At 41.7% G+C, this 26,632-nt stretch overlaps 4 protein-coding genes across 7 annotated transcripts; 2 read left to right on the top strand and 2 right to left on the bottom strand.

The window, feature by feature from the left end:
* Positions 1 to 1,140: 1,140 nt before the first annotated feature.
* Positions 1,141 to 8,155, bottom strand: ubap1 (ubiquitin associated protein 1). Of its 3 annotated transcripts, none has more exons than XM_062457634.1 (7): positions 8,018 to 8,155; positions 6,760 to 6,808; positions 6,410 to 6,534; positions 5,314 to 6,120; positions 4,354 to 4,518; positions 2,947 to 3,048; positions 1,141 to 2,621 (listed from the first exon to the last, which is right to left on the bottom strand). In XM_062457634.1, the coding sequence occupies exons 2-7, from the start codon at positions 6,797 to 6,799 to the stop codon at positions 2,481 to 2,483; spliced, it is 1,380 nt and encodes a 459-aa protein (XP_062313618.1). In that variant the 5' UTR covers positions 6,800 to 6,808; positions 8,018 to 8,155; the 3' UTR covers positions 1,141 to 2,480. The 3 variants fall into 3 exon arrangements, with proteins under 3 accessions (XP_062313618.1, XP_062313627.1, XP_062313636.1); XM_062457643.1 differs by lacking the exon at positions 8,018 to 8,155 and adding an exon at positions 7,702 to 7,945; XM_062457652.1 differs by lacking the exons at positions 1,141 to 2,621; positions 2,947 to 3,048 and having other exon boundaries at positions 3,500 to 4,518.
* Positions 8,156 to 10,031: 1,876 nt separating this feature from the next.
* On the top strand, positions 10,032 to 17,385 carry ube2r2 (ubiquitin-conjugating enzyme E2R 2). Its single transcript, XM_062457610.1, has 6 exons — positions 10,032 to 10,633; positions 11,045 to 11,241; positions 12,360 to 12,446; positions 12,573 to 12,670; positions 13,421 to 13,555; positions 14,065 to 17,385. The coding sequence occupies exons 2-6, from the start codon at positions 11,065 to 11,067 to the stop codon at positions 14,339 to 14,341; spliced, it is 774 nt and encodes a 257-aa protein (XP_062313594.1). The 5' UTR covers positions 10,032 to 10,633; positions 11,045 to 11,064; the 3' UTR covers positions 14,342 to 17,385.
* Positions 17,386 to 17,536: 151 nt separating this feature from the next.
* On the bottom strand, positions 17,537 to 19,719 carry nudt2 (nudix (nucleoside diphosphate linked moiety X)-type motif 2). The gene is made up of 3 exons (XM_062457622.1): positions 19,648 to 19,719; positions 19,017 to 19,146; positions 17,537 to 18,743 (listed from the first exon to the last, which is right to left on the bottom strand). Exons 2-3 carry the CDS (start codon positions 19,141 to 19,143, stop codon positions 18,424 to 18,426), a joined length of 447 nt encoding a protein of 148 aa, XP_062313606.1. The 5' UTR covers positions 19,144 to 19,146; positions 19,648 to 19,719; the 3' UTR covers positions 17,537 to 18,423.
* A 309-nt stretch (positions 19,720 to 20,028) lies between these two features.
* Positions 20,029 to 24,576, top strand: rfesd (Rieske (Fe-S) domain containing). Of its 2 annotated transcripts, XM_062457597.1 has the most exons (5): positions 20,029 to 20,147; positions 20,875 to 21,034; positions 21,394 to 21,428; positions 21,903 to 22,261; positions 22,798 to 24,576. In XM_062457597.1, exons 2-4 carry the CDS (start codon positions 20,881 to 20,883, stop codon positions 22,233 to 22,235), a joined length of 522 nt encoding a protein of 173 aa, XP_062313581.1. In that variant the 5' UTR covers positions 20,029 to 20,147; positions 20,875 to 20,880; the 3' UTR covers positions 22,236 to 22,261; positions 22,798 to 24,576. The 2 variants fall into 2 exon arrangements, with proteins under 2 accessions (XP_062313581.1, XP_062313571.1); XM_062457587.1 differs by lacking the exon at positions 22,798 to 24,576 and having other exon boundaries at positions 21,903 to 22,697.
* The last annotated feature ends 2,056 nt before the right edge of the window (positions 24,577 to 26,632 follow it).

Genomic DNA, 26,632 nt, shown 5'->3' with positions numbered 1-26,632 from the left:
ACAGAATCATAATTAAGTGAAATCACTAGGTACACATTTGCTTCTTACCACTCAGGCTTTACAATGTAACCGCATAGCTAAGATGACATGGAACATCCAAACGCCTTAACAACCTATAGTGTGACAATATGAAACCTGACCAGGTGCTCCTATGGATGTTGTAAGCATTTGAGCCTTAGGATTTCCTCACAACACAGTAATGTTAGGTAAAAAAAACAATTGGAATGCAAAAAATGTGCAGGGCATTACCATACCCACTGTTGACCCAGCAAGATTTGGGAATTCCTGTTCACAAGTTGGTTAGGGACCGTTTGATTGTCCTTATTTTAAAACTAAAAACTTGCGCTTTTATTCTTTTATGGTGCTGTGATGGTGCAATTTCCCAGAGGACATCAACACAGTTCTAGCAAGGTTTTGAGAAGTCCAAGCTGTGAGAGCATTGTAGTTATTGCTACAATGTCCGTGGTAAGACATTTCTGTTCATAGCACCGGGCACTCAGTGTGGTCCTGTTGAATATAAGTGGCACTCATTGCCAAGATCATAGGTGACATACATAAACATATCTCTGACATCCGTATTGGCAAAATATCAGCAACCTAATTATCAAACTATTTTCTGTTATATTTTCTATTCCGAGGTATTCTGATTAGTGGAAACAAACATCCTTTGTTGGATATTAGAGAATATTCCATCATGGTGCCTAATTTTGCATTTGACCCGGCACCGCGTTATCATCCAGTCCTCAATTTGTTACTTTATGAAAGTGAGTTCAAGACAGTCACATTTTAAAATCCTTTTAGTTTCTTACCTTCACGTATAATGGTAATTTGGCTAGCCTGGTCATTTACTTTGGGTAGGGCACACTGGGCAACATACTTCACCAGAACTTATTCACACATGATGTCTCATGGCACTTAAAACCTATCGATTCATTTGGACAGGTTGGTAGTCCAAAGGAATCTATGGAGGGCAAAATAGCAATACAGTGCATAACTGGAAATTAAAATGACACCCATTAAACACAGGTGACATTAGGTTCTTACTGATTAAAAATATAAGACCTATTTTTAGAGAATGCTTTTGTCATTTCAATTAGGGAACACACAAACACACATCCATATGAAATAAGCAGAGAGTAACAGGATGGACAAACTATTTATGGGAAAAACTACATTTTTAAGTTAGTGTAGCGTTAAACTGTGATAAACTGAAAAGAAAAATATATAGCAAACTTTTTCATATTACATTTCTCCAGCCATGTATCCATTTTAAGACTCATTGTTCACAATCTTCCAATGTTTACAGGGTCTTAAAGGTACCAGTCAGTCATACATCATCAAACATCTCTATTGCACAGAAGTTTGGTTGCAGAACAACCCAAACTTAAATGTTTATCTTATTCACTTCAAAACCCCCAAAAGGTCCTATCAGAAATCAAGTGTCAGTGTACTTTCATCAATAATCTATGTTTGTGATGTGTGTTTTATGCCTGTGCAGATTTGACACCGTCAATGGATCATATGCAAACTTTCAGATCGTTTTTGTTTCATATTTCCAGTCAAATTTGTTCTCCATCTCTCTCTCTCTCTCCAGCGGCGTTTGCGTCCTTTCCAGTGCGGGGAATCGACCGGGGCAGAAATAGAAGTTATCAGTAATATTATTAATCTTTATGGTTCTGAAAATGCAGTTCCTAAAACAGAAAGCAAAGAAAGAAAATATCAGATGACCCAGAAATTCAAAAAATAAGAAAGCGTGTTCATCCCTCTCAATGGACAAGACAAAAAATGAGATGAGGTGAGAAAAGGTGAGGGAGAGGGCCGTGAAAAAAACATCTGCCACAATAACAGAGTGGGCACTTCTTAAGTCAGTTCTCTGTTTCACGGTGAGCAGGTTCAGGTTACGTTGGCTGACTGACCAGTCAGTTTCAAGAGTCTCCTGGCCCCCCCTTGTAACGCCGCTAATTTGTGGGCCTGCGTTTAGCAGCGGAAGATGGCAGCTTTTTTTAGCTGGGAGTGTCAGTGTTCCGACTATTCTGTCAAAAGAAACAGGCTTGTGCCCCTCCCAGTCCGGGTCTACTAGGCCCCTCCCCTTACGCCCCACAGAGTTAGCCACACCCTTTCCAGCACTAGCCACTTTTTGTTTTGGACCAAATGGCCTTCATCTTCTAGTTGCGTCTTTTTCATACACCTCAGCATTCTTCAGCAAAAAAAAAAGAAAAAGCAGGCATGGATTCCCAGAACTTCGAACTACAGACCAAACCCCCACGAAATACAGGAGCCCATTTCTCACGCTTCCCTCTTCACTCGAGGCACACAGTCCTATCAAAAGTGCTGATTCGTTCATCGTTTGTGTGTGTGCGCGTCTTAGCCAGATCAAGCAAGATACATAGAAGCCACACTTTTTGTACAGGGCGTTGCGAGGCGTCTGTAGTGGACGGAACTGGGAGGAAGCCTGTGTGAACCTGACAGGAGGGCGTGGCTCAGCTGGCGGTGGCACGACCCATGAGGTCCTCCAGGGCCTTGTCCTGGTCGTTGTTGTGAACCAGCAGCACCTCCTTGATGGCATCGCGCTCGAACCCCATCTCGCCAAAGCGCGACATCAGCTGCAGGAACTCTAAGGCCTGCGGGGAACAGAGAGTGTAACGAGGATGTAAAATTAGATGAAAACCCATTTTCTTTAAGAAAAAAAAAAGTGGTATGAGGTGTAAAGACTTTACCAGGCCAGGGCTGGCTTTACTTCAAGGATATAGAGAACAGTAGCTGCTTGTAAATAAGTTACGAGAATTTGGGAAAGAGCAGGATCTCCTAACAATTGGATTTTGTCAGTCTCCCACACCAGCGATAAACTGCTTAGTGCATCATGTGAAAAGAATGAATAACATGGCTCTGCTGTGTTGTATTTGTACTGATTCGAGGCATGGCCAAGGTTGAATTGCCACAACCAACCTTTTCCTCTGAACACTGGTACATCTCCAAGCACTCCTCCACGGCCGTGGCATCGAAACCTCGCTCGCAGAGGCGAGTGTGGACAAACAGGTAGTCCAGCACCTGAGACAAAAACACACACACACCATGAGGACAGTTTTTGTTAGGGGCAATAAACTGTAATTTGAGTCTGCTGATTAGAATGTTGGGCAAAAAAAAAAAAAGGAATGAAGAGCTAACTACTTCCAGTTGAATTCCATTGTGTATTTTTACTGCGGTGTTTTTTTGTTTTAATTTGTAAAATGTATTAATTTACCTGACACTGTTACCCATAGACATGCATATAGTGGGTACAGCAAATAATCACGAATCAGAAGCGCACAGAAAAGTGTTTCAGTGTTTAGAGCCAAAGAACTGTCTGTATTTTACCAGACAGTGCGACAATATCATCATTAAAACTACATTATTACACAATAAAGACAGAAACGTCAACATCAATATTCCCAAAGAGCACCCAATTCACCTTTTTCCTCACTGAGTTTAGGTTGCAATGGACGCAGTTATATAACAACAATGTACATTATTGATTTATTTATTAAGTCGCCATTGAAATGGGTTTAATGTTGACCAAACAACCAAAACTGTTCCCCTACGTTTAAAGGAAGAGGGGTACACTGAACAGTGTATTCATATTAACCAAACAGGCTGGAATTGCAGGTATTTTACTCTATGGGTTAAATCAGAGCAAGAATGGTCAAAGTACATGAAAATGAAATAGATATTTAATAACATTGCAAATGAATGAAATCAATAACAAGGCAAACATTTGACACAAAATGAAAGTCTTAACTCTTACCTACTCTTCCATGATTATTGTAAATCAGAGAAAGAGTAAGAGGTGAGGAAGGAGGAGGACAAGCCAGAGGTGAGGAGAAGCCCTCAGGAGATCAAGAATCGAAAGAACAATGCTTCACAATTCCCTTTCATACCCAACTTTTATCTGTAGAACGAATCGGACCACATTTTGACCCTTTACTCTTCAACATGTGACAAGCCACAATGAGGCGTGAAACGCATCAAGCAGAGACTCCGTCCAGCAACTCCAGATATCAGAGGTGAGGTCAGGGTGACACCCAGCCTGACACTGTGTAGTAAGTGGCAAGCAGCAAGGTCATGTCAGGGTTTATTTTACCTAAATGACCGGCTTGCTGTACATTATCCCTACTTATTATAGAAGTCTGATAATGTGGCAGTGCAACACTAAAAAGAACAGAGCAAAAATGAATGCATCAAAATCCAATTCAGTCATTAGAACTGTTCTAGGGGTCGAAGGTTGAAATCCCAGTCCTTCACAGTTCTGGTCAAACACACGCGCGCGCACACAAGTCACAGACGACTTCAGACGTTCTTCGCTGTAGGGGAGCCTACCTGCTCCACGTTCTGCCCTTGCTTCTGCATGGCTCTGAGGACACCTTCGTAGGAGTAGCCCATGCCCACGATGGTCTCCACACACTGCCGCTCACTGGGGGACAGGCTGAGCAGGCCCCCTCCGCATGGGAGAGGGGCAGGGCCAGAGCCTGGGACTGCGTGGGTCTGGTAGGAGGGAAACAAGCACGAGAGCAGAGATTACTTGGATGAAGTGGTGAACCCATATCAGGCTTAATGATGAAATGGAGAACTGTTGATGGACCAAGACCGATGTAAAAAAAGTGTTTTTGTATTTGTTCTAACTAAAGAGGTCTGTCATAAACCACTGATCAATTAACAATAATGAAAGATTACAACTAATGATTACTTTATTACTTATACTGTTTTGAGTGTTCTGAATATATGAAACATTGTTTGATCTATACCCTGCTATATTTGCTCATGAGAACATGACCCTTGGTAATGTCCAGGAGAGAAATATGTCTATCTACGAATGATGTCGCTTGTTGCATTGATAAACTGTCGTTATGCTGTTTGCTGAAGCTTGTTTATGCCTGCATAGCCATAAATTAATTATTTGTAAGACTAGGACATGTCTGTGACAGTAGATCACAGGTCACAATGTTACCAAAGTGTATAATGCCATGCAACTTTGAACAAGGAAAACAGGAGGAAAGTAAAGGCCATTTCTCGGAGCCCTATCTAAAGACGACAACAAAGAGCTATCTAGCGCCATGAATGCGGCGTCTTCTTTCTGTGCTTGCGAAGCTGTTGATTGTCACCCTCCCATATTGTGACACTTTAACTGCCCTTCATCCCTGTATTCTTTGTCCTGTCCTCTGAGATGCTCAGCTTGAGTGGATCAGGCACCTGCACCTTACATATATGTAATAAATACTTCAATTTTGTCTTGAAATTGAACTGCAATAGGGTAGAATAAGAGACTTCTTCATAACTTACCTGCTTTAGTGCCCCGTTTTGGGTATGACTGTGCAACTCCTGCCGTCCAATGATGTCGTTCTTTTGGAGGGCCGGGGGGCTTCCGTTAGATAGGATGCGCGGTGAGGGGATAGAGATGGGGTTCAGGTTACAACTCATCAGGACGGGATCACACAAGTCCCCAGGGTCCGACAACTTGGGGAAGGTCAGCGATCGGATGTTGCAGGGACGATCGTCTGCGTCGGGCGTCCCTCTGCTTCTGTCCATGTCCAGCAGCGCTACAAGGCCGTTGGGTTTGTGAACATACCCCGTTTTGGCTGGAAGGCAGGTGTTGGTGGTTGCAGCGGGAGGAGAGGGGCTGTTGCCACGCGAGGTCGGCCCAGATTGGATGGCCTCGGGTGGGGACGCGGGGGGCAGCGGCTGGGGCTGGCTCTGCAGGATGCTCCGCAGCTCCTCCTTGTCATCGAGCGTCTTGAGCTCCAGCTTGTCGAAGGGGTCCTCCTCACGCTCAAAGTCGGCCAGGTTGAGTCTCTGCAGCTGGGGGAGGCTGGGCTGGGCCTGCCTGGCCAGGCTGGGAGCAGGCAGGGGCGTGAGGATGGCGTTGTGTCGCAAGCCCGCCAGCACCGGGTTCAGGGCCGGGGGGGGAGGGTCGTGCTCCTCAGCTGGCCGGGGCCTCTTCCCGCCACCGTCCTGCATGGGGGACGGGTCCTCCCTGCTGTCGGACTCGGCCCTGGCGATCGCCGCTTCTACCGCCCGAGCTTCCGCCGCTCTGGCCTCTGTGAGCTCCAGCCCCCAACGGACACTTCGCCTCTCCAGGGAAAAATCGTACTGTGGACAGGGACAATAAAAAAAAAAACACACCATTTCAAAACTTCACTTATTGGGACAGTTAACTGCTGGCCCAACTTTGTTGAATTACAGTACTAGTTAAGCTACTCTTACAGTGGCCCTAAAAATAATAATTCCCCACCGGTCTGACATGCACATGATGTTAAATATCTGCAAAAACGAGTAGACTGCTAATAGATACAGATGGCCCTGGGGGAGAAGTTTGTAGGGAATGACCAAACCTACTTTAAACAATGCAACAATGCGGCAGTCTGACAGATAAACTTACCTGCAGGTCTGCGAGTACAGAGCCACAGTCGGGCAGGCAGAAGCCAACAGGCAGCCCAACTTTGGCAGGGCAGCGGAACTTGTCGTTGATTTTGAAGGGAACATCATCAAGGTAGCTGATGGGTCCTGGGAACGCACAGCAATGGTAAGTAACTGGGCTGCGACAAACACAAGCATCAGATTCAAGATGTTTTGTCTTCATTTCTCCCCCACTGAGCAGGGTAAACTAGACCAAAACAATAGTGAAATCTGCTATCTGACAGTATTTGATATGTACTGCCCACAGGGTGACGCCCCTGACAGTGAATGTTATGAAGGAAAAAGAGGAAAGACACTGGCAGACACACTCACCATTGTTGTAGGTGTCTGCTCCAGACTTCCTTGCAGCCATTTAGATACTCTGAAGTCAGAAACACAGGGTTCAGAAACTAGCAGAGATTGGTCGGCTTTTAAAATGAGAAAAATGTAAGCACTACACACCACTGCATCAACCCACCACTGTTGTGTAACTATATTACAGTGAAATGAAAGATTATAGACACCACTCTATGGCGATACAAATACGATGGATGTTAAATGAAATGTTGACTTCGCAGATTAAAAGGGCTAGTGGGTGTGAGTGTGTTAAATGAAGGCCTTCAAACGGAGGCCCATCAAATACAGCAGATCAAGTGTCAAATCTGACCATGTGAGATAAACTACTCTTAGTATTAGTCTGTGCCGTCAAGTCATTTCAAGTGTGGAACCGTAATACAATATTTAGGACGAATAACGTTTAAAATGATGTGTACCCTCAAAGGCAACGCATTACATCAAACGTAGCTAGCATACCGGTAACAATGTGCATCATTTTGCGTAAACATCATGTGAGGACTGTGAATTACGTAAGGTACAGTTTGTACATTTTAGCTAGCTAGCCAACTCATTGAAACGTATATTATATAGCTACTTCGCTTTATGTTGCCATCAACAACAGGTATATTAGCTAACTTGCTAGCCTACAAAACGTCACGTAGGCATACCAATTTATTCAATTAGTCAAGTTAAGCTAACTACATCTTTTTTAGCTGCGCTAGCTACTAGCCCCTGCCTGTTAACCGAAACTACTAGCTAGTACTAACGCTTTATTCAAAATTATCTGTACAACGTACTTTATCAACCCAAAACATTATTGCTCACTGCGATTGCACAATATAATATATACTAAAGTAGCCTTTAGCTAACTAGTTATTTGGAAAGTTTCGTTTATCCGGCCAAAATGAATGTTGAACAGAATGTACAGAAGCTACGTACGACGTTGGTTGCGTAGCTTGATATCTAGCATAAAGACTTTCCTGGACGATTAACCCAAGATAGGTTCCACTTTCGCCAGGAATTATGACTAATATACTTGGCTAGACTGTCAAGAAGCTAGCTTGTTAGCTAGCTAGTCTTGCCAATTCCAGAAAATGCTTAGTCCGTGGTTCGCTAGCTAGTTTAGCCAGCTGTGGCCTCGCACTGTCTGTTTTGTTATGTGGACCGTTCACTCCCCTCTACCTCTCTGTGTCACTCTGGTAGTGCCACCGCCCCTTAAGGTATCTACCCAAATGTACATCACGGACCCTCTTACCTGTATGTGCTCCGTCTTGCTTCCCCGAAAACGTATTTACGCCTGCCCGCCGAGATACCGTCTTTGAAGTCGTACCTAAAATAAGTTTTATTGAAACCGAAATCTCTTTCCTGCCTCATCGTGCGACGCCATCTTGAAATGTCAGCCTCTCTTCCTTTGGTTCCTGTTTTGTTTTTTGTTTTTGTTTTTTTGTTAATGAACAATCAGGTCACAAATACAGAAACATAGTTACAGATACAGTTTACAAATACAATAACGAAAAAACATAAAATACAAAAACAGTAATAACAATAAGATAAATCCTTAAGTTCCTGTTTGACGTAACCTTTTCACTTTAATGACGACAGAGGAAGAACATTTAATTATTTATATCATTTATTAAACCTCTGACAAAATACATAGAAAACGTTAAAATAGGGAGCCATTACATTATATCATTAACAATGGAAATAACAAAACTCAGTAAACTTTGGTTAATTTTACTGTATAGTATATAAAATGGGTTAGTATGGGTTAAATTATGCTCATATATGAGCATAATTTATGAGACGGTCGATCTACTGGTGATGGAGTGCTAGGATGCTGCAGAATGAGAAAGTGTGACCATGTTCAATATATCTATTTTCAAGAAAAGATCAAAAGACCCAGACTATGGTCCATATACTTATGTAGCAACATGTGTCAATATGATCAAAATACCTGTATCAACTGTAGCACTTTGTATTGTAGTTGTATGTTACATTTTCAAGACTTACGGTATATGACCATACTATATCAATTCAAATCTAGATCGATAAAACATACAAAAGAATGAAAGAGACAAAGAATGTAGCTGTAGAGTTTCATAAATCTTAAGAAATTTAACCGAATCAAACAATTACAAAATGTAACTGGGACCCCTTTTAAACAGATGCAGTAGTATCTAAAACACACAAATGTCTGTTAGGCTTCATTCAGTGTGGTAGAGTAATGTAATCAAGCCATTTACTGCCATTAGATTTCACTGAAACCCCCCCCCCCCCCCCCCCAACACTGTTATAACATCATCCACAGGCTAACCACATTATGATGCATTGCCTTTAGAGTCTGTTACACTGTATGTGATATCCTCCATCACTGAACTCTTGTTAATGAAACACATTACACATATGGTCTGATGTAGAGTACAGAAATTGCTTGTCCGTAGCTTAAGGTTTCATCGGAACTAGACACAATTGTAAAATAAATTGTATCAAGCTCATGACATGATATAGGATTGGAGGGCTCCTGGTTCTATACTGTATATAAGCCTATGAGTCTTCAGAGAGGTTTCGGGCAGCGATTAAAGCTTTGGCAGTGTAGGGAGCTTCTGACTAACGACTCTACCAGAAAGCCGTGACTGATAAAGAGACAGTTGTCACTTTGGCAGGTCTTCCCCTCTCTGCATAGGATCTCTGAAGCTCCATGGACATTTTGTTTTTGGTCAACTTCCTGACCAAGGCTCTTCTTGCACTGTTTCTTCACTGGGCGAAGAGACAGTGCCAACTTTTGATTTGGTTCTTAACCTCTTTCATTTCATTGCTCGAAGGAATTTTCAATGTTTAATCCCTTTTTTATGATCTTCACTGTGAACTGTGCGACAGTGAACTGTAGAGTCAGTTGTGTGCCGTAGCAACTTATCGTAGCAAGTCATTTATTTTGTCACAAGAGTCCAAGAACATATTAAGGAAGATCAAAATAAACCTAATGGCTGAGATTTTTTTTAGAATTTTAGACAGTGATGTATAACGGTCTGTTTTATATTATAGAAACATTGACAAAAAACTAAAAACATGTTTTGATTAGTCATTATGGGGTATGTAATGTAGATTGATGTAAAAATTATTTTAACTAAGACTAAATCATAATAACTTCATAACAGTACAAAATGTGGATTTAGTGCAGTGGCAGTTCATACACTGCATGAACACTTTGATAATGCTGAGAGCGCGCACGTTGAACGTTAGTCTAGATACGTAACTTCGTTCAACAGACACGCACAACGATAGCCGGAAGCATCGATAGGATGAAAATAAAAATCGATCAAATGCATTCTAGTTCGTAAGCGTTAAGCTTATGTGGATATCTTTTTCTCGAAAGTTAGCTTGACAAAGAACAGATCTCGCTTTTGACAAGGTGCTGTTAGCAAATGGTGTGGAGAATAAAAGCTTCTCTTTTGTAACGAAGTTCCTCGGTTGGGTTTAGCTGACGTGTGGAGAAGTTGGGGCTGCCAGAAGAGAGCAGATAAACAAACATAAACAACCAAGGATCAGCTGGGCTCTAGTCCGATTCAGAGCGACGGAGAAATGTCAGTGAAAGCAATTCGCCTGTAGAGTTTTGACCCATAGAATGATTCACGGGATCTCCTAACGTTGTTATTTTTCTTCATGCCAAGTATCAACAGCCCACTGAAGAGAAATACAGCGCGACGACCAGAAAAAAATCTTTCAGTGAACAAGATCATTTGTGGCAGTCACTTTTGCTTGACTGGACATATCAATTAGTTAAATGTGTACATGCCACTACAGTTGCAACAGGAAAAAACGTCCTCAAGCAATTTGATATAAGTGCTAAGACCGTGTTGTTGCGCAGCTTAAGGTAATGATTTTCATCAACTTTGCTGTCTAGGATCAGCTGTCAAGGCCTGTAGTTTTTGCTACATGATAGGCTTTGGTTGTCCTACTCCGAATTCTTAATGGTGTTGCTGTGTTCTTACCACCAGTGTACTGTTAAGTAGGTTAACACACATCTAAAATGCAGGCACTGTTTCAGGGGGTAACCTACTGCTCTTTGAAAGAGCACAACCCGTCCTGGATCCAAACGATTTATATTTGAAGATAAAAGCATATTTTGGGGTGTAATATTTTTGTATATTATTTTTTTAGTTTGTATTTTTGTACCACCCCTATCTTAGCTTTCCCAGTTAAACCCCTGTATAGGCCTTCTATCTTTATCCACCTTCCTCCCTCTTTGATACTCTTTTTCACTTCCCTACTCTCCTGACACTAGTGAGAAGTAGTAAACTAGCCATGGCTCACCAAGCGACTCCTAGTTCCCAGAAGGCCTTGATGATGGAGATGAAGTCTCTGCAGGAGCAGCCAGTGGAGGGCTTCCGCATCACTCTGGTGGAGGAGTCAGACCTGTACAACTGGGAGGTGGCAATATTTGGTCCCCCCAACACACTGTATGAGGGAGGCTACTTTAAGGTAAGTTCAATTTAACAATGGAAACGTGTGTGTGAGGGGGGGTGCACCTGCTGATGTGTAGCTGCCTGGTTTTCAAACCATACCTGTGTGATCCTAACAAGCAACAGTGTAGAAGTCTGTTCTCTATAAATATATCATATTAAGCTAGTCTTGGTTTACCATTGCACTTATACGTTTTCCTTATCCTCTTTAACTTTGCACTTTCCTTTCTCTCTGATTCTCTTGCCCCCTCTCCTTGACCAGCTTTTTTGCCTCTCTGTATGATCGCTGTGTGCTATTTTTATTCACAGACAGATATAAATGGAACCTCAGCAGAGAGAGGGAGAGAGAACATGATGAGACTCGTCTCCGTTTCCCATGAGGGACTTATTCAATTAAGCTAGGCTAGGCTAGTTGACATTAGCATCATTAGCACTATAAAAGAGCTCACATCCTGGCCATTGACTTTGGCTTATGGCTACAGGATCAATTAAAGGAGTGTTCTCTAAGTAGAGATCATATAGGTCAGTGAAGTAAGCAAAGTCTAGTAAGCAAATATTGTTGTACTATTTCCAGATAAGTACAAGGATCTGTATGTTCTTCTACAATTTTTTGAAAGGTTGTTCAATGTCTCAGGTCAAAATAGACTGTGCCAAACTTTAAGGTACTAGAATATACCAAAGACAAAACCCATTCTGGCTAGTTCATGTTTTGATGCAATCATAGTCTTATCAGAGTGGAGTCAGACCAGTGACCTCCCTTAAGAAAATAGTTTCCCATGCACTGAGTGCCAATTCAAAGAGTTTCCCATGCACTGTGAATGCCAATTCATTTTGAATTGGCATTCATTTTGATACTGAATAAATATGTTGACCTTAAAGGCACCTCATCATAGGTCCTAGTCCTACTGTTCTTGGACAGAGAAGCTCCCAAGATGGATAGTACTTATCAAACTGTCCAACTAATTGTACTCATTCTGCCACCATCCTCTAGCTCCGGTAAACGAAATCCCTGCTAATGAAACACATAATAAATAGGGTTTGGTTGTTGGTAATGTGGTCCACCAATATTTCTTTCTTTCTATTGTGTGATGGAAGAACCTCATGTTTGATAGGTGTAAACCTGTGTCCTACTCTTAGGCTCACATCAAGTTTCCCATCGACTACCCCTACTCCCCGCCCACCTTCCGTTTTCTCACAAAGATGTGGCACCCCAACATCTACGAGGTAGGAATCTGCAGTGTTCACTACCGGTCAGCTGCGTAGTCGTGGAACAGTGTTGACTCTGTATTGAATTCGGTAATTTTGAGCAGTCAAACATTTTAGTAACTTCCTGATGGTTTTGCTGTACAGAACGGTGATGTGTGCATCTCCATCCTCCACCCTCCTGTTGACGACCCCCAAAGCGGAGAGTTGCCCTCTGAAAGGTGGAACCCCACCCAGAATGTCAGGTAACTTACAGTAGCAAATCCGGCTCCAATTATGTTTTTGTCTACCTATGCTTCTAATTGTACTTTTTTAACTGTATATTTTATTAAGTGAGAACCATACGAAGCAAAGCATTAGCTGTTAAAAGAACGAATGTAGTCGTAGAGTAAATGTAACAATTATTGTGACTTCGGTCAGTCATACTAGTGACATAGGATTATGTTATTACCAAGTAGTTACTCTATAGACGGGGTTAACATTTGAATTATCTTGTAACTATTGTGCTACTTACTTATTACTATTAAATCTCTAAATTAATCAAATACCAAACCTTTTGAAGGCCTTTTACCAGGCTTTAAATGAAGTATAGTCAACACAGGTGACTTTCCTGTGGAGATTATTATTGTATGCTTGGTTGATAAGGTGATCAGATGAATTGTCAAACTGGATAAACTGAACCTGTGAAAGGATTGATGATTGCGTTCACAATGGTCAGGTTAGTGTACTGTTTGCAAGTCGCTAAATAAAGTAGCTGGGTAAAAGCATCTGCCAAATGAGTAAACATAAAATGTTAGTGGCCTAGCAGTCTGTAGTTTGCATTGGAGTGCTACAACTGTGTGGCAACTGTGCGGCACTTCACCCTACTTGCCTCGGGGGGAATGTCCCTGTACTTACTGTAAGTCGCTCTGGATAAGAGCGTCTGCTAAATGACTAAATGTAAATGTAACTGTATACCTTGACTTTGGTGTGTCGGTGTGTGTGTGTGTGCACAGGACCATCCTGCTGAGTGTAATCTCTCTGCTGAACGAGCCCAACACTTTCTCGCCGGCCAACGTAGACGCCTCCGTCATGTTCCGCAAGTGGAGAGACAGCAAGGGCAAGGACAAGGAGTACGCAGAGATCATCAGGTACCCTCTCCAGATGCACACACTGACCTGCTGAATGAATGACAAACAGTTCATGTAAATTTCCCATGTAACTCCCTCAAATAACATAGAACCTGAATTAATTATTCTGTTGAACAAATTGTCAAAATTGTCACCAGGTCCTTCATTCAAAATTAAATTTCATTCAGAATGGCTCCAATCGGTTTACTCCATCCTGCATTAGGTGTTTATCTGAGTGCATTTTATTCCGACTAAGTTTTATTTAGGTTGTTAATACAATATGAGGCAGCATGTCAATGTAGTCACAGATACACACAACATGACCTAATGCCCATGCCTATTGTTATGCACTACATGTATTATAATACTTATGCAAACAGTATTAGTGAAAACAGTACAATTTCAAGCAAATTGAAATTGTACTTTAACTCCAATTACCCACTCCAATCACCCACTTCAACTTCAGTTACAGTACCTACACATGTGACACAGTACATGTAATCCCCCCGCTCCTCGCTCCACACACACAGGAAGCAGGTGTTGTCCACGGCGGCGGAGGCCGAGCGTGACGGTGTCAAGGTTCCCACCACGCTTGCTGAGTACTGCGTCCAGACAAGAGTTCCCTCCCAGGATAGCAGCTCTGACCTGCTCTACGATGACCTGTACGATGACGACATGGAGGAAGAGGAGGAGGAGGAGGAGGAAAGCGACTTGGAGTCCGGGGGCGAGGCGGGGGGTACCAGCGGAGGAGAGGGAGGGACCAGCCGCTACGACAACCAGGATGACTCCGGCAACGAGGAGTCTTGATGATGATGACGATTGGTTGGATTGCCCCTTGAGCCACACCTTTAACCCCCCCCCCCATCCCTCCTCTCTGTCCTCTCCAGATCTGTCTTTCTGACTTGTTAACATGGCTGGTGTGTGTGTGTCTGTCTGCCTAAATATATGTGGAAGGCTGACTCACTGTGTTGGTGAGTGTCTGTCCCTCTGACTGGCCGACTTTGTCTCTCTGCCACTCTCTGTCAACCCCTTGGTGGCTCTTTGATCTCGCCTCATCCGTTGGTCTGCCTGTCTTTCTGTCTACCCACTCCAACTGTGAGCATCCTTGTGTGTCTGCCTGGTTCTCTGTCGGTCAGTCAGCCTGTCTGTCCGCTTTCGATGCAATCAACTTACCTACCAACACAAACTCTGCCCTGAGACCCATCTACCCCCCTTACACACACTTTTGACCCTTAAACCCCGATCCTCCAACAGAGCCAGGAAGGGGGGGAGGGGGGTCCTAATCCCTACCAAAAATTGAACCATAGAGGAGTGCACCAGTATTTTCGACTCCCTCACCCTACCTCCCTCCCCTGCTCCTGCTCCACCTCTCTCTGCCTCTAAACCTCAGGGCCTCCATAGACTCTTTAGCGAGAGAGAAGTTGAACCGAACTCAACACAAACTGCTCCTCAATGTTGATGTTTCATTCTCGTTTCTCTAGGTAGTTTTTTTTTCTTTTGGGGGGAGGGGGGGGGGGTGTAGAGTGTACACAGAGAGCATGAACTGATAAGTCTCCAACCACCAAACCCATGGTACACCATTTTATTCCTCCACTGAGTCCTTTTGTTTCTCTTTCTCACTCTCTTCTATCTCGTTCCCTCCATCCTCTACTTTCCAAACTTTTCGCAAGCCCCTCTGCCTCCTTAGGGCTTTTTGTTGAATTCTCACTGTGAATGTCAAAGGTCAAGGATTCAGTGTATGCAGTCAATCAATAGACGGAAACTTTACTATTGGTTGGTCATAATTTGCTTTTATTAGTGCTATACATATTGCTATATGATACACTGTTATTATAAACATACTTTGTCTCCCTATGTCGGAGTCTCTCTGAGGCCTTTTGCTAATAATGAGAAATTCATTTTAATCAAGTTACCCCCCCACCTCCATGATTTTATCTCACTTTACATTGTTGTGCTTTAGAGGATGTATGACCTTTCGCCGTATGTTTTTAATTTGATCAAAAGTAGCGTATATGGTATACGTCTACGCTTCGATGAATGTGACATTCATTTATTCATTCATTGACACTTGTTTGTGCTCCCCTTAGCCCAACACTCATGAGAAGAAGCTGCAGCGTCCACTTTGAACAGCTTTTAGCAGCAGCTCCAAACCCCAATCACCAGTTAGACTGTCTACAGTATGCAACCTGTGACCTTTTATTGTAGTGCCGTGAGGGTTTGTGTCAGTATGCTGACAGGATGCTTGTCTTTGAGGTCACACTTTACAGTTAGTGCTCTTGTTATACTGCAATAACATGAGTTACACAAATAAATACTGTGTATCAGGAAATGTGACAAAGTGACTTATGTAGTGACATATATAGTACAATACTTTTGCATTGGGCCCAATGCAAAACAGTCATTAGCAGTAATTGCACAGTAATTTTACATGTGCAAATACACCGGTTGACGAGAGCCTTACTATGACCATGTGCAAGAGCAGAGTGATGCTCCGAGTTGTGCTTGGTGGCACAAATATAGATGCAGTGTCAAATTTCAGGTTGTTCCACAACACAGTTGCATATAAGTGCAGGTTACATTACATTACCTATTACACAGCGCTTATGTAATTGCATTGTAACAAGGACAAGTGTAAAGTGTCTTACAGTACACTGTAAGACAGTACACTGGTACAGAATACACAGGCTACTGAACAGATAGGAGTAAATTACAACGCTTTAAGCTCAGACAACCACAATCCTTACAATTTAGTCAGTTTTCACTTGTGTGCATGTGTGTGTCTGCGTGCTTTTTTACAGTGGAACCCAAGGTTGTCAAATACTTAGTGGAGATCATCGCCTGGAATGGATATGACGCAAAGGAAATTACATTTGTTTTTTCATACCATGGAAAAAACCTTGGAGCAAATGGATTGCTGGAGTAACTAGGATGTCAACTTTGTTTTTGTTGTTGTTGTTTTTTTTTATGAAAACAAGAGAATCCAAAGTAGGATACTTATCTTGTGGCTCAGCTGAATGGAGCGCTCGTTGAGACTAGGTTGTTGACAAGAAAAGATGGGACAAGGAATTCCCTCATTTACTGGACAATTCAGGATATGATGTCATAGATTTTGGGCCGCAACAGGAAGAAGACATTGTTAGGTTCCATCCCTCTGAAGTGGCTTCCTTCCTTGTATACTATCGTTAGATTCCTATAGTAAACACTGCGAGCGAATAGGGTCTAATACCAATAGTCTTTCCGTAAAAAATCTATGTTTCTTGATGCAGATTTAACCAGCAACACAGTCGACTCCTGGCTAACCTCCAAGCTACCTATCACCACTGATGCAAAAGATTTGTGAGTTTGAGTTAAGGCCTTGATTTGACACTTGTTTTCAGTTCAGTGCACTAGCATGAGAGGAGATAAAGGAGAGGAAGCCACTGAGGAGTGTGGAGGCCCCTCCTGACAGATCCCGTTTCTGCGTGCAGATGATGGACGAGGAGTCGGATCCGCTCCCGAGTAGATCTTCATCAGAAATGACGTTCAACAAGGAAAAATTCTTCATAGCTGACAAGACATTTCAACACAACGTTGTTGTGTTGTTAAGATGGCCAGCGAAGAACCCCTATTCCTTTAACCTTTTGTGTGAGCGTGTGTGTGTGGTTTTGAAGTGTGAACCTGATGCTTTTCCCCTCTATGGCTGAAAACGGTCACACATATGGACTTTAAAAGAGGACTTGCGTACCCGTGTCCACGACCATTGATGTTAATGCTGCAGTCGTTGTTGAGTTTGTAGTTTTGTTTCATTTCATATTCCGTTTTGTGTTGTGAGGATGCAAAAATCACGTATAAAATTTATATGGTAAAAATAACCTGGTTGAGAAGTGGTGAATTTGTCTTGTCAACACTGACCTCTGATGTTGTGCTCAGTAACTTGTTGACAGGGGACTCAAAAGTTGAGCTTCTAAGTTGAGTTGAGTCTTGCGCCCATTTCATTTTGTTTTACTTAGAAACTGCACTCGATTTTAATGCAAACTTTTATTGATTTGGTCATTAAGAGACATTTTCTTTGGTGCAAGCCTGGATGAAAACAAACAACAAAAAGAAACTCAGAAGTACATTAAGTTAGTATGCCTATAAACACATCCTACATTAAGTGGATCTCTTGAATTGGGACACTGTTTAACACCAGGGTTAGCCACTCATCTAATTGCATGATAAAAGACAGTTTTAATTTGGAAGTATTATTCAAGCTCCATTGTCTAAAGATCTCTCATTTGGTTTCCCAAACATTAAATTGGTTACTGGTTGTACAGCACCCTGGTTGGAACTAGTCATGTACCTTTTTAGCATTTCAATAACCACTTCTCTGTCTACCCCTTCTGGTGAAAAGTGTTATTGCACAATACTCCATGCTACACAGCATAGGGGTTGGCATAAGTGTTATTGCACAATACTCCATGCTACACAGCATATGGGTTGTAGGTGTTTGGCAGGACAAAAAAAGGACCACCATACCTTGATTATATTTTTGCATAAACAATTTCATTTAAAGTGTTATTCATGGCTAAGATTGTCATGTGGAACTTTTCATCTTTGGAGACTGTCAATGATTACAGAAAAAAACACATAATGTATGTAAATAATGTCACAAGCTGTCAGCATTTAATTTCAATCCATGTGTCATATTGTGCAGTGCACTTGCCTACAGCAGACCACATCTTCCAGTATATTTGAACATTCATATGACTTATATGTCAAGTACCAGACTGTGCAGAATCAGATCTTAACACAGAAGAGACCCTCCGATTTCTGTTTCTGAAATCCCCTGACACTAAGTAAACACAGCACTGTTGCTGAGTGCTGTCAGTTACATTTTTCCCCTTTTAACGTGACTGAATACAATCCTACTATTTCCACCCTGTGGCCTCTAGGTGGCGCTGTGCTGCCTGCAGAGTCTCCTGTAGGTCTTTGTACTGAGCCAGAGCACAAGCCTCGTCCAGCCCGGACCAACGATAGTCCTGGTGTTCCTCTGACAATGTCACCACCGTCTTGGGGTCTTTCAGTTCTGCCAGCCAGTACAACACCTCTTTGGGCTTCCCTCGCACCTCATACTTCAGGTTGTGCAGGAAGCCATCGATCACTCGCAGGTGCTCCTCCCCTAAGCCCGCCTCCTCCTTGGTTTCCCTCAGAGCAGTGGTAAAGTCATCTTCCCCAGGGTCAACGTGGCCTATTGAACAGAGATGAATGAGGATAGGGTGTGGAGTTAACCAAGTGTAGAGAGGGGGGGCAAATGCACACATACACACATAGGAATCATTCAGTACAACAGGAATTCTCGCAACTGAATTATTACGCTTTGGCCATGTGAAACTGCCCCAATGATAATTCAGCTCAGTCATTACCAAGTGAAAGTGGGTTTTCATATAGTCTTAAGTCTTAGTATCTGGTGCTGACACGGAGCAACATAGACCCACGGCTAAAGCTATTACAGCCTCCGCACCTTTGGGTGGGGTCCAGTGGTGCCCTCCGTAGGAAGTCTGCAGAAGGAGGAACTCGATGTTGGCAGGGGGAGGCTCACGCAGGGCCAGGCGACGGAACACGATGAAACCACACGCACGGAGTGCCATACCCTGTTTGAGCCAGATGGGGGATAACACAATTGTGTCATGCCCTCTCTAGCCATCGCCGTTAAAAGTCTTGAAGCCACATTATGGGGGTTGATGAGTGGGCAATTCGTTGACTTGCCCTAGTAGCTGGGAAAAAGTAACCAGCTAGATAAAAAATAATCTGCAGTGTTTGAGAGTTTGCTAACAGTCTGTTCCTGATTGTTACGCGTACATTCAATTGAAACTAAAGGAAATACATTGTATACAACACTGTCATAAACAGGCATCACTAAAATGGTTAATTCATCTTCTTGTTCAGTCACGGTGGTTAGCTTGCTAGCTAGCTGCTGACTAACATAGCACAACATTGATACACGGCTGGCCATAAACCGTGTACAATGCCTATTATATGCCAACCATTTATGGTCACAATATCTGATATGCAAATTTGCATTATATACGTGATACACATAATCAAATCACTGTATTTAAATACAAGATAGAACAAATGCAGATGTTGCTTACGTCAAAATTATAGGTTTCAGACTCGAATGCGACTCGATATGAGTCCGATACGGCCTTATGGAGTGAAAGAAAGGTTCCGCTCGTGAGTGTACTTTATTTATTCACTGTACATAACATTTATTTTTGGAAACTGTATTTTGTAAATATATACAGTATATAAGTTAATAAAAAGCTTACTGTGATTGCACATGTATACAAAAAACATTAAAATCATCAAAATAAATGTTGTATAACCCTGTCAGACAAAAACTACTGCTAAATAGGTTAATTAATTGATATACAAAAATGCTGATCACAATAAGCCTCCTTTCCTACATAGAACATTCTGGTCTGACTGTGAAATAGAGATAAGCACTGTAGCCACTCCAGAGGAACTGATGTGTTGATAGGACAAACTGAACTGGGTCTGAGGGAAAAGATAATGTAAATGAGACCTCCTTACCCAAGAGCCCAAGGCTTACTCATCGCTACAGCTACGGGATAGATCATCTTTTGCCACGGTAAAGACTCAACATACTGTATATTCAACATAATTTTATTCATTTGTGAAAACGAACACAGAAATTTGTTTTAAGTCATGACTAAAAATAGATTGAAGAGAGAGAGAAGGATTAAAAAGGAAGCTAATTTATTAAAATATGAGATATTTTTTCAGATCATAAATGTTTGTCCTAAAAATCAATAGCTTTCTATGTTGCTTCAGCTATGATTTTTTCTACAACACCAAATATGTTGCTTGCTACTTCATGGCTTCATGGCTTTGCCCTTGTTTAGCCAGGGGCTTATAGACATGTGGCATAGCTTCTGCTGTCACCACAGTCAGTGTGCTTACGCAGCATCAACTGATGGGCTCATTATTCCGCTCTGCAATACATGAAACGGTCTTAAGGGTAATAATTCCGTCACGTTGCAACAAGATATTTTTGGTGCTGCCACTACCAATGCCAAGGACATTGTTACTCTGTGACTATTTTTCATGTGTCTGGTATAATTAAATAATCAGTTCATGGCTAAATCTTATTGGTCATGTCATGGACATGTGCGTATGTTGACTTTGCAACAGTATTAAGTCTTATAGTAAACACAAAATCTGTGAAACTTTTATATCCTACATTGGAGTCCAAAATTCATCAATGGAGGTTAATATTATCTCCCTGTTTGAAGATTTTTGGATTATTTACCCAGTAAAATGTTAAAAGTTGACAAATACTAACATTTTCACAACAGTTGTCCATGGAGATGAAGGAACCAATGGAAGGTCTACATTTTGTGGGGAAGAAGGATGATCTGATAAAGAGAAAACGATCATTCCGAACACTGGAGGGTAGAGATATACTGTTGGTTTATCACCAGGGAATATTGTATGCCCTGGACTACCACTGCTACCGTGAGTACCAGATTACCAATAATATAGTTTCCTCTAATCAGTCTTTTTCAGTCCACTGAGTTGCCCCAGTGTGATTTATATGATCTTCAGCGGCTGGATGCAAGCTGAAAAAGGCACTTGTTCACCAAAGTTCAATTATCCACTGAGCTTCTACTGCAGAATTCAGTGTGGGGTGCAGTCTAGTCTCCTAGTCTTGTAAAATATTGCTTTTGGAGCACCTATACTGATTAATTTATGTCAGGATGTTGCCTTCATGTACTGTGGCGTCTTCATGGCTGCGTCAAGTCAGCAAATTATTACTGTACCATGTCTTAAACAGCTTATTCTGCAATACCCTGATCCCCTATTGCTTCTGACAGATAATGGGGGACCTCTGGAAAATGGAGATATAGAGGTGAGTAATGCTAAATAAGCCTGATGTAAAATCATACATGTTTTCATTAAATAATACAACATATTTATCTAATTGTCTGATGCAATTAGACAACAAAGCATGCATGGACACCAATACACTTTCTGTTGTGTTAGCAACTAGGCCTGGATTAAATACTATTTACAAATAATTTCACCAAGTTATTATTTGCAGTCAATGGAAATGTTCAAAAGGCCCAAAATCAGAGGTTGTCTAAATAACCCAGGTCTATTCCAGGTCTCTTAATCCCAAACCAAACATGTAGGCCAACTGCCACGGTTCAATACTGTTGTGTTGGTACCCGTAACTGGGTTTTGGATAACACAGTTGTACACCTATTAGACACACTACAACATTACACAATAACCTTACCAGGTTGCTGAAATCTATACTGTACGATACATGTGGGGACTTAAACGCAGACAGCATATCAACTCAATCTCATGTTCCTTGCAGGAGATTGGAGGCAATCTGTGCATCATATGCCCAAAGCACAAGTACAAGATCAGTCTACTTCGTGGAGAAGGGCTGTATGAGGCCACCGATCACACTGCGGAGGTGCCAACCCGTAGGTGGTTCTCCAAAGGTGTGAAACAAAGAGTGCACACAGTGATGGAAACAAACGGGGACGTCTACGTCAAGCTGTCCGCACATCCGGGATATGTGGACTCTGACTTTTACCAAGGGGAAAAGGGGAAACTGGAGAGGGAGAAGGCCTTAGCGGCGGAAGCAGCAAACAAAGCAAAAAAGACAGCTTCATTGGTCATCGCAGACAGTGAATCTGACTGATAACCATTGTGGACGTGTGGGTAAGGGTGTGTATCAATCGTCCAGCAGCTGTTTCTCCTCTTCTCTGTGCTCAGTCATCAGGACGGGTGAATCTATTCTGCCCTGTCCATGCCTCAGGCGGCATAAGTGCATGTGAGGGAAAGGAAACAAGTATTGAACTATTGAGCTGCATCTTTTGTGTTACTAAATGACGATCCCAAAAACGTCTGCATTGTATAGCCAATTTGGATTTCCACAAGAGGAGATCTCCAAACCACCAATCCAAGGTTTCCTAGCTATTCATGTGTGATGTCATAAGGATGCTTTTTCAAACTATACTTACTGACATTGTCATTCAGACCAGACTTACATAGTCAGGCAAATGAGGCCTAAAGGGTAATTAGTTAATTATTTTGGAATATGCAGCAACAGTAGTGTCACATTTCAAGACAGGATTAATTAATTAATTAACTCTAATGACTTCTTGCTTAAAACACACTGCTTTTTGCACTGCATTACAAAATGGTATCTTGTACATTTGTATTTTTTGTAATATTTGTATTTTTGTATTTTTATATTGTAGGGGAGACTGGGGACAATCGCAACAAGGGGCAGTTGCAACAAGTCTTATTCCTCCAATCAGAAACATGCTAGAGTGATGACACTCATACTGCACATGCACAGTTAGATCCCTCCCACTACCAAGAAGAAAGAAGACACATTCGAGATCTGCTGCTGCATTCATTGACAAAACTTGTTTTGGAGGTATGAAAGTAAATTTTTTCATTAAGTTTATTTTTGTCATACTGTCCTGACCGTTTGTATGAATTAATCAAAACGTACTTAGTTTGAATTATTGTTTTGTTGACTTCGAAGTGACATGGTTAGCATGTGTCAATGTCAGTGTGGCTAGCTAGCACATTATGTTTTGTCATGGCTGCTTGATTGGGGACGGTTGCAACAAGTTGTTGCAACTGTCCCCTAGCTAAGCAGCAATATCAAAACAGACCACACAACAGTATTTCTCAACATAAACAAGTCATTTAGTTTGTTTTCAGTATGCCAAGAGTGAGGAAGAGGGTGACTAACAGAGGGGTTCCCCTCAATATTTTGGAACGAGCATCAAATATAATCAGGGATGAGGGCAGGTCAGTCAGGGCAGTGGCCAAGGACTTTGCCATCTGTCACACCACGTTATACAGATTCCATAAAAAAAGAGAGAACCTTACAGCCCAGGGATCAAATAAGCTACCAAGAGCAGGGTACTAGACCAGCAGAAAAGTGTTCTCAGAGGACCAAGAGAGGAAACTCAGAGAGTATTTAAAAAGAGCAGCTGACTTATACTATGGGTTAAATCCCAAAGAGGTAAGATAAATATGCGAGGAAAAACACATTTTAACAAGAGAATTATGTAGCCTATATAAGAGAGTGAAAGACAGAGAATCAGTTTTAAAACAGTTGCAGTTTTGTACAATAAATACATGTTTAATAAAAGTTTGTTGCATTGCAAATTGTTCAATTCTTGCCTGTGAAATATGGAGAGATTGAATAGCATCTGTAACACCTGCACACTGAATCTATGTAGGCCTATGTTTTACACATGAACAAAACTCAATAACTGTTATTTGATAAATATGACAAAATAAATAAATAATACAATAATATTATTGTATAAATAAATAATACGATAATATTATAGTAACACAGTTATTATTTTCAGAATTCTATGCTCATTGAGACAAAAAGCTAAAGTTAATTAGTGAAACTTAAGGTACTTTTAACATGTTGCAACTGCCCCTGATTGTTGTTGCAACTGTCCCCTGGGTTGGGGTCAGTTGCAACATCTGGCTTCTTCCATTCAAATGAATACTTGAACGATATGTCATATGTAATCATCTTTAAATGGTATGGGTAATTAGCAGACAGATGCAAGTTTGATATATACAAATTTGGTTGGTCTAGTCCAAATAGTCTCTGAGAAACTGAGAGAAATGTAAAAAGTGTTGCGACGGTCCCCAGTCTCCCCTAATTTACGGCAACTTATATTTTATTTTATTGTATATTTAATTCTATTCTAATCCCACTTAGTACTGCTAGTTTATGTACCCTTAGTATAGATAGTCCACATATTTAAATTTTAGGTATATGTTTATTGTATGCACCTTCCTGCCAAAGCAAATTCCTTGTCTGTGCAAACTTTCATGGCGAATAAATCCCATTCTGATTCTGATTCTGATTCTAATGTATTTGTTATTCTGATGGTGTGGTAATAAAGCTTTTTAAACAACATCACAACTCAGAAAACTTCCGTGTGACATGTTATATTTCCCATGAAAACAAGAAATTAAACTGCTCCGTATGTAAATAATATTGGTCAACGGTTTAATGGTCTTTCGTGACAACATTGATGTCATGAGGAGGTACTACATTTTTTACCATGGTCTTCGGAAGCACACTCAATAGGGTGTCAGCTGAGCTGGTGGGTGATGAAGGTTGTCGCAAGCTTTCCCTTTCCTCAGCCATAGCATCTCTCACAGCGACGCTGGGGTTGGGAGTCCACCGTTGCGACTCCTGCAGCATACCTGCACCACCCGGGTTTGGTTTAAAGGGGTCATTGACTGATTTTATAGGGTATTTCACACTGTTCCTTAAGGTCTCCGAATATTGGTTGGGCTGAAAAAGGCCCAGGTGCTGTTCTATGCGCCCTAACGCAACCCTGTGAAATAGCTCTAGAATAAAACGAGCGGATTTCTCCATTTTATGGTATGCTCATGAATATTTAGATGAGCTGCGCGCTGATTGGTTGGTTTACAACGAGTGAAGCTGCGGAGCAAAGACGCAACACGACCAACAGCACTCACTGAAACATCAAGTTGGAGACTTGAAATAAAAACGTGCAAAAAAATCTATTGTGTCTACACAACACTGTTTTCATAAGATTGACTAGATATCATTTGAAAGGATAATTTTGGTTGTTTACACTTCTGAGAACTTTCGACATCGACTTATGTGGGTAACGTTACAGCTTAGCAACCAAACTGTCGTGATTCAACTCAGCTTCAGTTAGCTAGATATCTTCTAAATAAAAAATAACCTGACAAAGATCTGGACAAACATGCATCTTGAATTGTAGAAACCGACCGTTTTACAGATACATTTTTTAATTTTAAGATTTTTATAGGAAAGAGGTGTCAATGAGGTTGACTGTATGTCCATTTTACCCACGAACTCTCACTCAGTTTGCTACTGATGTACAAATCATCACTTGTAGAAAGACTAAATATAGACCAAACTTTAATTTCAAATGTACATAGTAGCACATGTAGCTCCACCAAGTTCGTCAAATAGACGGAATACCTGAGAATGGCTGAGGAAGATCACTCCATTTAAATCGGACCATTCCTCTCTGACTTCGTCGATCACCTCTAAAAAGATCCTTTACAGACAAGGTAGCCCTTGTGCTAAGACATTTGTGCATGTGTTTGGCCAATTATGACGTTCTCTCTCTCTCTCTCTCTCTCTCTCTCTCTCTCTCTCTCTCTCTCTCTCTCTCTCTCTCTCTCTCTCTCTCTCTCTCTCTCTCTCTCTCTCTCTCTCTCTCTCTCTCTCTCTCTCTCTCTCTCTCTCCTCTCTCCTCGTCTCTCCTCTCTCCTCTCTCTCTCTCTCCTCTCTCTCTCCTCTCTCTTCTCTCTCTCTTCTCTCCTCTCTCTCTCTCTCTCTCTTCTCTCTTCTCTCTCTCTCTCTCATAGCATATCGTTTTAGGCTTATACACAACAGAAATGTTCTGCAGCATTTTTATTGAAAATGTTAAGGGTTACGGCCGTTATTTTTGACTAGAGGTATCCCCCAAATAATGCTGCCTATCCCCCAAATAATTTATCCCCAGACCTTAAATTATGCGCTCGATGTGGAAGTTAAAAGAAACGTTCTTTCGCCTGTGGAATAACGGTAGTCAGTGGGCCGAGAATTTCTGTGGGGGCATTTGAACGTGTTCCCGTGCGTGAATGATTCGATTCTTTTTTACTGCTTTGCAGATGTAGTAGTGCATCTGCCACAACAAGTAGATTGCATCGACACACACTCAAGACCCATAGCTAATGTGAATAAGACCTGTTAACAGGACACATTTGTAAATTAAGTTGATTGAAATATAAAATATGACAATGGAAAACTAATTAACAATGGACAACTCGTTTGAAAGGCTTACCTAGAGACACACAAGTATGATCTACTTAGTAGGCCTACCTTTATGTGCCTTAAACAGTCCACCTTTGGTGTATGTTCTGCCTGCATTTGACAATAAATTGGATCAAAAGTTTGGCGTGAGATTACCATACCTGTCAACGTTCTGGTACAAACATTCCGGGCGACGGAGGGGGCTGGTGATGTTTCTGATTGGCAGTTTTTTTACTGTATAA

Source organism: Osmerus eperlanus, chromosome 1 (genome assembly GCF_963692335.1).
Source record: "Osmerus eperlanus chromosome 1, fOsmEpe2.1, whole genome shotgun sequence".
NCBI lineage: Eukaryota > Metazoa > Chordata > Actinopteri > Osmeriformes > Osmeridae > Osmerus > Osmerus eperlanus.
Note: the sequence above shows the minus strand (reverse complement) of the source record. Positions and strands in the feature narration are given on the sequence as shown.